General features: G+C 40.2%; 1 protein-coding gene across 6 annotated transcripts in view; it reads left to right on the top strand.

Annotated features, from left to right (window-relative positions):
* The window catches only part of MAGI3 (membrane associated guanylate kinase, WW and PDZ domain containing 3), a 215,759-nt gene that overhangs the window by 113,441 nt on the left and 88,067 nt on the right, over positions 1 to 14,251 (top strand). For all 6 annotated transcript variants that reach the window (XR_006103373.1, XM_042461840.1, XM_042461839.1 and 3 more), the window contains exons 4-6: positions 2,908 to 3,117; positions 4,627 to 4,801; positions 10,951 to 11,030. Coding sequence is in view for 5 of the 6 variants with exons in the window: in XM_042461840.1 (XP_042317774.1) it covers positions 2,908 to 3,117; positions 4,627 to 4,801; positions 10,951 to 11,030 (465 nt within the window). In the remaining variant the exon portion in view is untranslated. The remainder of the gene's footprint in view (positions 1 to 2,907; positions 3,118 to 4,626; positions 4,802 to 10,950; positions 11,031 to 14,251) is intronic.

Here is a 14,251-nt window from a genome sequence, read left to right as displayed (position 1 = left end):
TTATATTACATATGCACAAATGTAGCCATGTTACACATTGGTTGTGATCCTGCATCATAGCAACTTTTGCCAATGCCACCACCCAAGAAATCTACCTGTTAAATCAGTCAGTGTTCCAATTAAAGGGTTTCCAAGCTGCTACAGATTGAGACACTGGGAGATGATGACCACAACACCCTTCTGGACATGGTGCATGTTGAGATGGGTAGCTAGGGAGGCCTCTAATGGTTGTGCCACAGCAGCTTGTGACAAAGTTCCCCATGACTAGAGAGGGCACCACTGTTATCATTTCCCAGTACTATAATCTGCTGCACCTTAGAAACCCTTCAGTTGGGGAACTGCCTGGTGTAATAGGTAGGCTTTGGGGATCACATATAACCATAGGTGTTAATTCCAAAAGCTACTGAAAAGGATGCCAATCCTTTATTTTTAAAACTTGCTGTAATATTAAATGTTCACCTGTTCCATAGTACTCTTTCATGTTAAGGACCCAAATTGTGGATACCATGATCATAAATTGGCTTACTTTTCCTTAATGTCATTTTTAATCTGCTGAGATTTACCCAGTTTTTTTACTCTTTCATTCTTTGTGTCTTGCCCCATTTCATTTTCCAGCAGAAGAATCTTGTCAGGAAAACAGCTGAAAATGGCATTTCTAATGGACGGAGATTTGAATGTTAGATTTAAAAATTAATTTGTTATTGTTGATAAATGATTAGGGAAAAATTATTTCATTGTTAAATTTGGGAAAGCAGAACTTTAATAAGTCACAGTTAATAGTTAATTCATTAATTTAATCTTTAACGTTTAAAGAAATGAAAAAAAATTACTGGACTAGTTGGAGAAGGACAGCATAAATTATCACATAACTAGCTAAATTTAACTAGTTACTCTTAAACTCTCTTAATGAGTGATGTTGGCCAACAAAATAACTTAAGGCTCATTAGCAGAAAGGGTTAACTAATTAGATCATAATAAGTTAAATTTAGCCATTTCTAAATTTTGGTTATGAAGCTCTAAAATATTTGGTAAGTAATAATAATCTTTAATTTTGAAATATTAATTTAGCTGGACTCCTGGCAATCTCTACAGCAGGCTGCACCTTCCTTTATTATAGCTATATGATTAATTAAGAAACAGAAACCAATTGTTTAAATTTTTGTTTGAGAAGACTACCTTATTTATTGCAAAATACTGCTGAGATTCCTGAAATGAGGCAATGTAGTATTTTTAGCTTCCTGGGAAATAATTCTGTATAGCGTTATTTGGATAACAAGCTGCCATTTCGAGCCATGGGACTAAACCTCCAACTGCTTATTTTATTGTTGCCCTAGTAAAAATTGCTGTTTCATGTTTTTGCATAAATATAAATCTACTTTTGGCTTCAGCCTGCTAAAATTTACAAATTGTTCTGTATTAGTTAAATATCAAGTAGTGTATATTAAAATAGGATTTATTTTTATTTTTATTTATGCTCTTTGGCCTGTTACAGACAGCCAAAATAAAGCTGCTTCGAGTCACAGTGGAGGTATGGCGTTTCAATGATGCATGCGTCCTAAGAGTCCAGAAACCACACCAAAGCCACGCTCCAGCCCTTAGGGCTGGAGCGTAGCTTTGGTGCGACTTCTGAACTCTTAGGACGCATGCATCATTGAAACACCATATCTCCACTGTGTCTCGAAGCAGCTTTATTTTTGGCTGTCTGTAACAGGCCTTTGTTTCTTTTTATGAATCTCTAATGCATGTCTCATTTGGGGACATTAGTGAATAGGAAACAAAATGATAAAACTTTTATTTGTAAGAATATCTGTGTTGTGCTGTTGAGGATTAAGTATTTTCTTAGAAGCAGTATGATTTGGCATATTTGAAAATTATAATATTTCAGCACGTATTATAACTTCTTGCAAAAGCTGAATATGCTCTTCAATCATCCACGTTTGGTTTTAAAATGTGGTGACAGTACAATACATACAAGCAACCTTGGACTTTTAAGGCAACATTTACCTGCAAATAAGTCCTAATGAATTTTCATCCAATAGATATTACAGGATTACACTGCAAATGTGATTTAGTAGTGGGGAAGCATAGGTTTCTCTCTGAATCTTCTGTGCAGCTCCTTGACACCTTTTTTTTGTCAGTAATGTGAGTACATCAATACTTAATGTTTAGAGGTCAAGATTCCTACAGTTTAGTCATATAACCCTGGTGTTTCCTACAATAAACATGTAAAGTGTGTAAGGCACACAGCCTCTTTTGTGTGTGTGCTTTCACGTTGCCTGTCAACTTATGGAGAATTCATAAATTTGACAGAGTTTTCTTAGACATAAAATATGCAGAGGCTGTTTTGCCAGTTCCTTCCTCCGTTAACCCTGTGTAAATGTACATAAGGGAGCTGTGGCACACATAAAAATCTCTGTGTGTAAAACTGTAGACATGTTAGCCACATTTTTTGTTTCATGTGGGAAAAAATGGTGTATCAGCAACAATCTCACTTTATGGAGTACCACTTTACAAAAAATATCACAGTTACAGTACACTTGAAAATAAGTTTGTAACCTGTGTGAAAGTCTTGGAACCCAAAAATTAATATTTTAAACATCTATATTCTATTTTTGTTTTCATATTGTTATTTCTAAGCTTTGTGAAGTTGAATATTTTATTTAAGTTAGACCCAGAGCTCTTGGTGAAATCTTCAGTTCATATAAAATGTTTTGATCATATGAAAGCAATTTATATTTAATATAAATTAGGCAGTCTGTAGGCTAAAACTGAACTTCACGTACCAGTAGTTGTTGGTGTCAAATGAGGTGCTTGCATCTGGAAAAAGCAGAATGATACAATAATATTGTAGATATGCTTGTTACCATTTCTAATAATTGTGCACATGGTTTCTCCCCAACCCCCCAGGTAATTTCTATGGTACCCCTAAGCCTCCAGCTGAGCCTAGTCCATTTCAGCCAGATCCAGTGGACCAGGTGCTCTTTGATAATGATTTTGATCCAGAATCCCAAAGGAAAAGAACAACATCAGTCAGCAAGATGCAGAAAATGGACAGTTCCCTTCCTGAAGAAGAGGAGGAGGAAGAAAAGGAAGCTATTAATGGTAGTGGAAGTACAGGTTAGTAAATTTAATTTCTTTATTACCAAATTTAACAAAATATTAAATTCTGTGATTAAATACAAGATCATTTCATAGCAATCGGATTATATGACAAGAGTAATATCCAATGACATTGGATAAAATATATAAAACAGGTAACTATTTAAACAAGGTTTTAGTAATGTGACAAAATACAATTAAAGAGTTTGTCCTTCTAGGACAAAGAAGTCCATCTGGGTGGTTTATCAGTAGTCTGTAGTGTTTTTGGTTTTTTTAGGTCGATCAATTCCTATAGCTCAGAACAAATTAAAGTATATAAAATTCTTAGAGTCTAAAGCAGTGGTAGGCAAAGTGAACCCCCCCCCCCCCACACACACATATTTTAGGGCGTCATAAATGTTTTGCTCCAAAATGAATGCTAGAAGTGTGTGCAGGGCCTTTCCATTCTGCTTTGAGATGCTATGTGTCCTCAAGGGGTTAAACATTTTTTGGGGGTATTTTTGAAACAAGAAGTAAGCAAGAAATGATTTCTGCTCACTTCTTGTTGTTAAAAAAGGCCTCTCCCAGGCCTAAAATGGCCCAGGAAAGCCCCAAAATACCCCTACCCCCCCCAGAGGGTATCTGAGGGCCTTCATCACAAGCTGCTTTGAATTAATTCACATTAAGCCACAAAACTATAAATTAAAAAAGACATGTTCAGCTTTGGGTCTTTATATACAAAACATTTTAAAATAATTTCTTGACTCTTAAATATAGTCTTTACTATTTCATAGCCTGGAAGACGAATAAGCTCTGATCTTTAATATATATATTTTAATTGGGGAGAATTTGTCAGTTCACAATATGAAGATGTTGTCTTATATTCCAGCATTCTTTGTTAACCCATTCCATATGTCCATGGCATTCTTCCAATTTTATGTCCTGTGTTCTCTTCTCAAAGGCAGACTTTGAGTTCTCATGTCCAGTGTAACTGCAAAGATCCATCATGGGTGTTTATTGAACCAGTTTTTAGATGTTCTTGTTCACAACATTCCAGAGCTCAGAGGATCTAGTTGTTCTCCTGGTAGGCTTCCCACAGGCAACTGGTTGACCATTGTGCCAACAAAATGTAAGACTGAAGAAGTCTCTAATCTAATCCATCATAATTTTTGTTTTTAGAAAATTAATCCACAATTTTAAAAAAATAGAAAATGAATCCAAATTTCCTCATTTTATTTCCCTTTTGACAATCTCATGCTGTGTTTAGGAACTTGAGATGGAAAATAAATGTGTTTCTCAACACATTTATGTTGAAGTGTTGTAAGGAAATGGCACTGAAAAAGTTTTATATTTCTGGCCCAGTTTGTTGATATTTTTTTAAAACTTCATTTGCATTTTATTAAGGTCCTAGAAGAAAAATAACATGATATAAAACAGAGGTGGAATTCTGTATTTGACATTGCTTTATAATAAAAGCAAGAAGGTGCCTCTGTGTTTAAAGCAGCATGAATATATGCCAAACTAACAAGTTCCTTTAAATAATTGCAGAAAACAGAGAGAGACATTTAGATTCTTCTGACTGGATGAAGCCTGTTCCTAGTTACAATCAGACAAATAGTTCCATGGATTTCAGAAACTATTTATCAAGGGAAGAAAACCTAGAGCCTCTGCCAAAGAACTGGGAGATGGCCTACACAGACACAGGCATGATCTACTTTATTGAGTGAGTAGAAGCTGGCAATTTAAGATGTTCAAGAGATTGAAGGTTTTTAGTTTTTCCTCATAGAGTGTAGCTTTAGTGCAAAAGTATGACTATTTTATGTGAGAAGTCAAGATTTAGTTTTTGGAAACAAATTTAATATTGTGAAGTCGAAGGCTTTCACAGACGGCATTTTGGGCTATGTGGCCATGTTCTAGAAGAGTTTATTCCTGATGTTTCACCAGCATCTGTGGCTGGCATCTGCAGAGAATGCTGGGATGGAACTGAGTGCTATGTGACCCTGGGTTGGAAGGAGTGGTTTACATGTTAATCTGTGTATTGTTACGTTGCTGAATGGCAAGGCCATTTTTTATGGGTCTTAATTTTGGTGTTTTTCAGGATTGGTAACCAAATTGTTTTCACTTTAAGGGTTTCTTCTTTCCTGTTGACATTGTCTAGGTGTTTGTGGATTTCAGTGGCTTCCCTGTGCATTCTGACCTGATTGCCAACAACTATCAGGTCAGAATGCAGAGGGAAGCCATTGAAATGCACAAACACCTAGACAAATGCAAATGAAAACCACCCAGGATCAGGGTTTTTCCCAGCAGATGATGTATCACTAATTAAATAGACACAATCCTCCTTTCATATCCTCCCACTGTGAGGCATTGTCATTCAACAACAGAACAATACACAGATTAACATGTAAACCACTCCTCCCAACCCAGGGTCACACAGTATATATATACCCCACTCACTTCCATGCTAACATTCTCTGGAGATGTCAGCCACAGATGTTGGTGAAACATCAGGAATAAACTCTTCTGGAACATGGCCACATAGCCTGAAAAACCCACAAAAAAACCTAAATCTAATATTTCCTCTTTGTGGTCTCTGTGACTCACACAAATGGGTTATCTTCCTCCCTTTGGATATTTGACTAGTTTTCTGATTTCTTGAACTTTTTTTTGTGTGTGTGTGTTTTTTGTTTGTTTGTTTTGCTTTTTTTCTTATGGATATTGATTTGGCTTTGTTAAAAACTATTTTTGCTTGATTTGGACTCTTTACTCAATAATGTTTTCTCGCTTTGCAGTTTGTCTTTTGTTGGCCTTCTGTGGCATCTATGTCCTTCAAGAAATGTCTCTCTTGTGGAGGAAAGGGATGGTCACTCTCACTGCCTCTTGTGCCTTGGAGAAACTCACAATATATAGAATTGTGTTCTTTGTACATCTTGAGCACATAAAAACTGCTCATCCAGGCTCAAGACTCTCTTGTATGAAGAAGTCCTCTCAGCCTCTAACAAGCATACTGACAGATCTAAACACCCCACTTCTGACTATGCTGCTCATTTGGAAACACCCTTCGTATGAGATCAACCCATTAATATGTAGGCTTGACTGCATGTGCCTTTGACATCAGGCCACTGTCTTCATGTGCAGGCATCTTCTTAGCTGAAGATTGAAAAGGAGTGGCATAAGAAGGAAAGGACAAAGCATGTTGAAGACCCTTGAATTCCATCACTATGTCCACCTGCTGCTGCCTTGGACCAGGGTGTTCAGCCTGTCATAGGCCCGAAGCAGATGGGCTAAAGAAAGCAGCTTCCGGACACTTTGGGGGTATGGTGCTTATACAACGCATGCCCCTGAGACCAGTTAGGGCCTCCCAAAGCTGCTGGAAAAAGGAGTGGCAAAAAGCCATTCCTGCTGGCAGCCCATTTAGGACCACCATGGTGGCCCACTTTGTGAGTACAGTCCCAGAGTAATTAGGGCAGGAATGCCCTCTGGCTGCTCCTTTTGGCCCATCTGCTTCGCCCCATATTAAATCGGTGCAGGAAAAGGAAGCCTCATTACTGACCTTGGTGGGCTTGAGACATTCTTCCCCACATTTTGAGGAGCAATCTGAGACTTCACCACAGAAATTCCCATGAGCTATACAAGTGGGTTCTGCTTCTGAGTTTGAACTACAGTGCGCCCATGTTTTATGCAGCTTTCAGCATATGCTGAAAACCAGAAAGGCCCCTCGGGCGACCCAGAAGCAATAATGGGGGTGCGCCGCCACACACCATGGGCGTGAGCCCCATTACTTCTAATAGGGCTCCTCCAGCACGCACGGATTTTCCCTTATGCGTAGGGATCCGAAACAGATCCCCACATAAGGGGAGGGCCCACTGTAGTTGAGTTCACTTCTGTGCAGTGACACAGATTGACACTGGTACCTTCAGTTCACTTGGCTCACTCTCCTTTGCCACCTCTTGAGAAGGACCTCCTTCCTGTTTCTTCTCCATCTCGCTGATTGGTTTGACAACCTCAATCATCTTCTTTGTCCTCCAACACCTCTCAATGAACAGCTTCATCATCTTGTGGGTCCTGTACTCCCAGATCCAGATCACTGCTGTGCCACTGTACAACTATGAATCTGACCAGTGTCAGAATGAACATGATTTTGGGTGTTGTAGGGTTATCAGAGATCTCAGACATTTTCCCCATTACTAGTATAAACACTCCCTATTATCAGAGTTTTACTATAAGGAGTTGGAACGGTAGGTATCATCCCATGGATCTATCCATTTTACCACCAGTGTGATATTCTCTATCACCGACATAGGGCCGAAACAGACCAGCCCAAAGGGGCAGTGTGATGCCGTCCCTGAAAGAGCTGGCATCGCATGCCGCAGCCCCAAACTTTTCCATTCCTCCCATGGCTTTTTGGCGTTCCTGTTGCATTGCACATGTAAACGCCATGCCACTGGAACACTGTGATGTCAGCGCACGTATTGTCAGCTGTGTGGCATGGGGACATGTGCTGTCTGTACACCATGTCCCCATGCCACCAGGAAGCTGGCGCTTACTGCCTGTCTGTTTCGGCCAATGGTCTACATCACCACCAACACTGTCAACATCAATGGTTGCATCCTACCTTGGGATCAGCATTGCCAGTACTGAGCAATCCGAGATTTCCTAGATGGGGTTACTGGGTTGAGGACCCCCTTCCTGGACAAATTGAATTCTACTGCTGCTCCCGATTCACCTCAGCCATGGCCCTTGGCCCAATCTGTTCAATCTGCTGCTCGACAACCCCTACAAATCCCTCCTTGGGTTCAGTTGGTGGTACAGAAAACTCTGCCTCATGGATTTTATTTCTTATCTCCACTGTGTAATCATGTCCTTTGGAAATCTTCCACATCTGAGGATTTGGAGTCCAATCTACATCTGTCTCCTCAGACATGCCACCAACACACTCAACTCCAATTCTTTTCAGAGAGAATGGATCTATGTCCCTAACTGAGGATGTCCACACTTTTGCAGAGAAAATGATGTGGATGGCACATACCTTGGGATTGGAGGTTAAGGAAGCAGAGACTGAGCCAACCTCTTTGTCATGGCCAGCCAGGCTGAGGACTCGGAGGAAGAGGCTGAACCAGGCCAGCTCCAGCAGAGTCAGTGGAGCCAGGCCCTAGCTCTGTTCTGCCAGCTCTAGCAGAGCCTGTGACTCAGCAGCCCAGCCTCCCACCAGCAGAGATTCCAGACCTGGAAGACATAAAGGAGCAGGACGAAGTCATACCTACCTTCAGTCAGAGAAGGACAGAAAGGGCGTGCCTCGGTTGATCTAGGATCTTATATGAGAAATGCTCAGCAATGACTAAACAGCTGTGATTACGAACTGGGTCAATATAAACAGCTGCAAGAAGCCCATCTTCTTTGTCAGAGCCTATCTGTGTTCCTTGATGAAAGCATCTTACTCTGACTCCCTTGGACTTTGTTGACTGCTAACTTGCCTCTTGGACTATGAATTGACCTGGAACCCTTGACCCTGGAATTTACTCATTGACCTGCTCTCTGGACCCTTGGCTTGCCCCCTGATTTTGCTCTATTTGACATTGGACTAGTACTGTATTATTGGACTTGCTTTCTTGCTGCTGCAAGCCGTTGTATTTGCTTGACTTTTCAAGCTGATCTCAGCTTTTATCAGCAGTTCCATTGGCCGCTTTCCCGGATACTGTTATACAGACAGATTCAGATTCTACTCTGTCCAAAACTGAACTTCATCATGGTTGAGGTAGCCCAATCCAAGTCCTATCGAAAGCACACTACTCCTTCTGATAAAGAAGGCTAGAAATTGGCCATGATGGCCAAGAAATCCATTGCACATCTGCCCTCTCTTTTCAGAATTGCTAATTATGAGGCATACATGGGGACATACCAGCAACACCTCTGGGAGAAGATGATCCCCTTTTCATTAGCTAAGCTTCCAGAAAGAGATAGGTGATTGGTGGATGCTCTGCAAACCAAAGCCCATAGTCTAGCAGGCCAACAGATAAACTCCATGTGCAATGTGGCCAAGGGCAGGCTAGCAGGAGCCATCATCTTGCGTGGGCATGTTTGGCTCCATTCCTCAGGCCTGTCCCACCAAGTGCACTAGAAGACCTACTGTTTGATAAAGGGAGCCTGTTTAAAATGGAGATGGATGACAAGTAGAGCAGATGCAGAAGATACATACCACAGCCCATAAGTTTGGTTTTCAGTTGCAAGTTCAGCTGTTGTCCGTTCCCATTATATCTGAACCAGGACCTGAAGAAGTCCTACAGCCCAGTGACTTTTAGACAGTCTTGTTCCCAAGCCTTACCATCAGCATCCTCCCACAAAGCATCTGCTTTTGCTAAATATTGCATTCAGAAGGAGCAGGGAAAATGTCACCTTTGACTCTTCTGCCTCCTCCTTCTCACTATTTCTCCTCTCTTCAGAAATAGGCTTCCAGTTTACCATCATGCTTAGGCTTCTGTAACATTGGACTTATCATTCATAGACATTGTCCAGACCCCCCTTTGAAGGTAATCTGCATCACCCCCCCCCCCCGCAAAACATTCATTGAGAAAGTCAACACTCCTCTCCTCAAAGGCACTGTTGCACCTGTCCCTCTTCCAGAGATCCCAAGGGGGGGATGGGGTAGGTGGTGGTCCTACCACTACCTCTTCATGTCCAAAAAGGACAGAGGACTCCACTCGGTCTTGGACCTTCAGGACACCAACTTTTACATACAGACTAAGCATTTCATGATGATCACTCTTGGATCAATCCTCCCCCTGTTTCAGGAAGGAGAGTGATTTACGATCTTGTGCAGGCACAGATGACCCATTTGTGTGAGTTAACAGACGACCACTCAGAAACTACGGTTGCGGGTATGGAACCTGTCCTTTCTGACTGGATCATCTAGTATCCTAAAGAACCAAAACAATTTTATTTCCTTATGTAGGTACGTGCTTTTATTTTTGTAATTGCTAAAATGAAGCTGAATATATATTTTAGATTGGTTATAAAGAGAACAAAAAGGGACATTTGTGTTTTTGTTTCATTTGTCTGTCTGTTCTCTGCTGAACTTACACATACACCCACACAGATCTGCATAATTACTGAATTCATTGTGCACTGAATGTTGAGAAGTTACCAGTATTTTATGACAATTCTAACCCAGACTAACCTTTCTCCAAACAAACCTGTTGTTTTGTAGTAAAACTACATAAACTGTTGACTATGGATGCATACTTCTGAAACAGTTTATGGCTGATTAACTTTGTTCCCTTCCTTTCAGTTTCATAGATGCAAAAAAGAATATGACTAATATTTATAAAATATATTGGAGATTATCGTACCCAGGAATAAACAAAAATAGATGTTATCAGATTTACCTGTGTCCAGGCTGTAGGCAGCCTGAATTCACTTGGGCAGTCCGTGTGCAACCTGGGCTTCTCTTGTAGCTTTTTCTAGAACAGGATTTTCCCATTCTTGAAAAAGCTGTGGGAAAAGTCCGGCTTGCAGAAGGACTGCCTGAGTGGATACATGCTGGACACAGGTAAATGTTATAACATCTGTTTTTGTCTCTCCCGCTGGGATTGCTGGATGCGACAATCTCCATTGTGTAGCTTATCTTGAAATCTATACTAGAAGTGAATAAATTGTTTCAGAATGGTTCTTCCCTATTTTCTGCCTTCATATATAGCTGCAGTTCCATGATTGAAGTTGGTACATATATATGCCAGTGAATTGTTTGTTGCCATCTGGTTGATTCATATGCAACTTGCAACCTCATTGGGTTATGGGAGAAAATTCATGTGATCTGTCTATATGTGAAAGTGGCTTTCTGTGAATATTTTCTTAACTAGATTCTGTGTTCCATAGTCACAACACCAAAACGACCACCTGGTTGGATCCTCGTCTTTGTAAAAAAGCCAAAGCTCCCGAGGACTGTGAAGATGGAGGTGAGAGCTCAGGATCCTCTTATTTATTTAGGGTTCAGTTCAACACTTGTTGTTATGATGGAAATCCTGCTGGTTTCAGTCCATTGCACTTTACCAGTATTACTTTCCACACACAGTAAACTGGTAAGTTAAGAGTCAAATCACAATGGGAAAATTCTGCAAAATTGTGTTTTCATATTTGCCAATTTGGTACTGCATGAATTAGCTGAAAGTTGAAAAACTTTGACCTCTGAAGTAATTCTGCATGGTCTCAGGCATGAGGGGGGGGGGGAGTGCAGAGAAAATAAAGAAAAAATAAAAGGAGAATTAGCTTTGACATCTTCTAGCTAAAACTTATCCTTGAAGGCACAATTGTTGCACCAATGACATCTGAGGAAAGCGACACCATGAAATGGTAAGACAGCAGCTGTATTTGCTGTGTCCATTGACCATATTCATGTAAAATTTCATAAGGTACAAGCTGATGTTTTGGCAGTAGATGTCTAGTGGCGAATTTATGTTATGTACCACATGATTGCGGGGAAATTACAAGGACTGACTTTTCATCCTTTCATCTTTTTATCAAACCTAACATGGTGATTGCCAATTTTAAATTATTTTTGTTGTCCTCCTATTCTGCAACGTCAGAATAGTAGCATAGCTTATGTAGTAACATAAAATTTGTTTGGTCAAAACCTCTTACTTTTCTAAACTGTATAGTTTGAGCCGTAGTCTATTTGTAATGAATCCACCTCAATCATGTCTTCATTTTGTTCTACATAAAATGTGTTCATGCTAAAACACAGGCTAGGTTTCATGTGCTGAGAATAATTTCTTGGATAATAGTAAATTATGAAACATAATGCTGCTGCTTATCCCTGTATTAATTACAAACAGGTATTAGCATAGGTTTTTTATATTTTCTGTTAAGATAATACAACATGAAGGAGTTGGAAAAACTACTAGTATGGATTTGATTGGCTCCATTTCAGTGCTTTGAGTCATTGAATGGGCTGCAGTTGAAGAGGAGCCTATGGTTTAAGGCCCAAAACAGATGTACCCAGTATTGGCTTCTGGCTGCTTTGGGGGTGTGGTGTACAGATGACACGCACCTCCTAAGGCAGCCTGAAGCCACTGGCAAAAGGAGCAGCGAAAAACCGCTCCTTACCAGCAGCTCATTTGGGACCTCAGCGACAGCCTGTTTCGGAAGCGGCTCGTCTGGTCACCACGATTGTGGGCTGATTGGGGGTCGATCGCAGGTGGAGCACTCTAAGCCGCCCATCTGTTTCACCCCATAGATGAAGAAGCAATAATTTTTGCATGTTTTCCCTTTTGAAAATAGCTTCTCATGTTAATTCAAGAGGGTCCCACAATTATGTAGATTAGATTAGTAATAGGGCTATGGAGGTAGAATCTGGTGCACCCACCCTCGCTCAGTGTTGTGTAAATGGGAGTGGATCTGATTATAGATCCATAGATATAGCCCAAAATGTTTTGGTGTAAACTGGTAGAAAACCTGTGTGAGTGAAACTTGTTTCTGTCACTGGAAGTTACATTACCTCCAGTGGTTGTTTTGTTTTTTAAAGAATCAGAATGAGTAAGGTGTACCACCATCATTTAAATCTTACTTTTTTTAACTAATAGGAACTGAGGCCTCTTGTTCCTCCCCACAGTTTCTTTTTAGAAGTAACTTCTCTGGGAACAAGAGAATAAAGAAGAAAGTTATATTGTCACAATTTCTATTTCTATTTGTTAGCTACTCTACTTCTGAAATGAGCTTGCTCCTTTAGGAACAATTTTTCTCTGACAGGTCTTTTGTGAAGAGTAAAAGATTCTATTTTAGTAATTGCCTGTGATATGTAAGGGCATGTTACGCCATTTTAACAAAAATTGTGCCCTCTGGTCCCATCTCCAGTTTTTTCCTTGCTTCTCTCATCTTCTGAGCTTTAGCTCATACGGATTTCCCTACACACTTTCATGCTCTCTACCTCTGATTCCAATGGTAAATTAGCCGTATCAGTGTGCTTGGTCAAATGCTCTTGCTGAACAACCAGTGGGCAGGGTGGCTGAGAGTACAGTTGGGCAGATGGCTCTTCTGATGATTGTGGAGCCTGAGCTTGACAGCTATGACTACAGTTTAGCCTCATCATGAGGAGCCCAGAAAAGCAGAAGCAGGCAGCAGTGAAGGTTTTTCCTCAGCTTTTAGAGTCTTTGGGACTCAGCATGGCTCATCCTCCAGGTTATCACCAAGATGCATGGCTATTTTGGAATGTCTCATCATTTAACCTTCAAGGGAATCAAAGCCTGCTTCTGTGCTCCCATGGAGAAACCCTTTGTCTTAGTTCCATGCCCTCCAGCCAGCCCAGTAAAAGGCTTGAGGCACTAGACAGCTCTCTTGCTGCTCTTTATTACTCCTCTTTGTGTCCCATTCCCCACATGATTAAAGAGGGAAGTAGCCTCTGCCTGTACTGATATCACTTCAGTCCAGACCATCCTAACTGACAGCAAAAATAATGTAGAGAAATCAGACAGAGCCATCTGCTATCTGGTATGGACAGTTTATTGACACTGTGGCCAATACAACTGACGGTGTGGTCAATTCAGTATGACCGTGTGGTCAAATCAATTGACTGCTTGAACCATACACATCTCTTACTTTTAAGGGCAGAAAAGCAGGTTGAGGAAAATACAAGGATCGTTAATTATTGCATGATTGGTTAATCCTCAACCTTTGGATCTGGGTGCAGGTAATAACTACCTTTAGTTATTTACTAGAGGAAGGGGCAGATTATTTCTCTTCCATTTAGTTCTTCTCCTGTATCTTTTTAACACCTTTGCTTGAAAAAGCCAGAGAAGCTTCAAAAGAATGCATGACATGTTTTGTCTCAATACAGGTGTCCTTGTTTTCTGGATTTGGGGTGTTGTTGTATTTTTCTGCATGGTCAACATGGCTACTCCATGTTGCCTCCTTGTGGCAGTATCTCTTATATCTTATAGATATTTTATAGTCTATTTCCTTGCCTAGGTACCTCACATATTTTTCTATAAAGCATCATTTTGATAAGGTGCATTCTGTTATTAGTCAGGTACTTGTAGTATATTTCATCTTACAAGATACCATTAATCTCATAAAGTATATTTATGATATATGTAAGGAATTTTACATCTTATAACGACAAGGTACATCACAAATACATTTCAGTATATTCTAGCATTTAAAATATATTGTATAATTCAACATA

The sequence above is a fragment of the Sceloporus undulatus genome, chromosome 4 (genome assembly GCF_019175285.1).
Source record: "Sceloporus undulatus isolate JIND9_A2432 ecotype Alabama chromosome 4, SceUnd_v1.1, whole genome shotgun sequence".
Lineage (NCBI taxonomy): Eukaryota > Metazoa > Chordata > Lepidosauria > Squamata > Phrynosomatidae > Sceloporus > Sceloporus undulatus.
The sequence above is the reverse complement of the archived record's forward strand: the minus strand, read 5'-3'. Positions and strand labels throughout refer to the sequence as shown.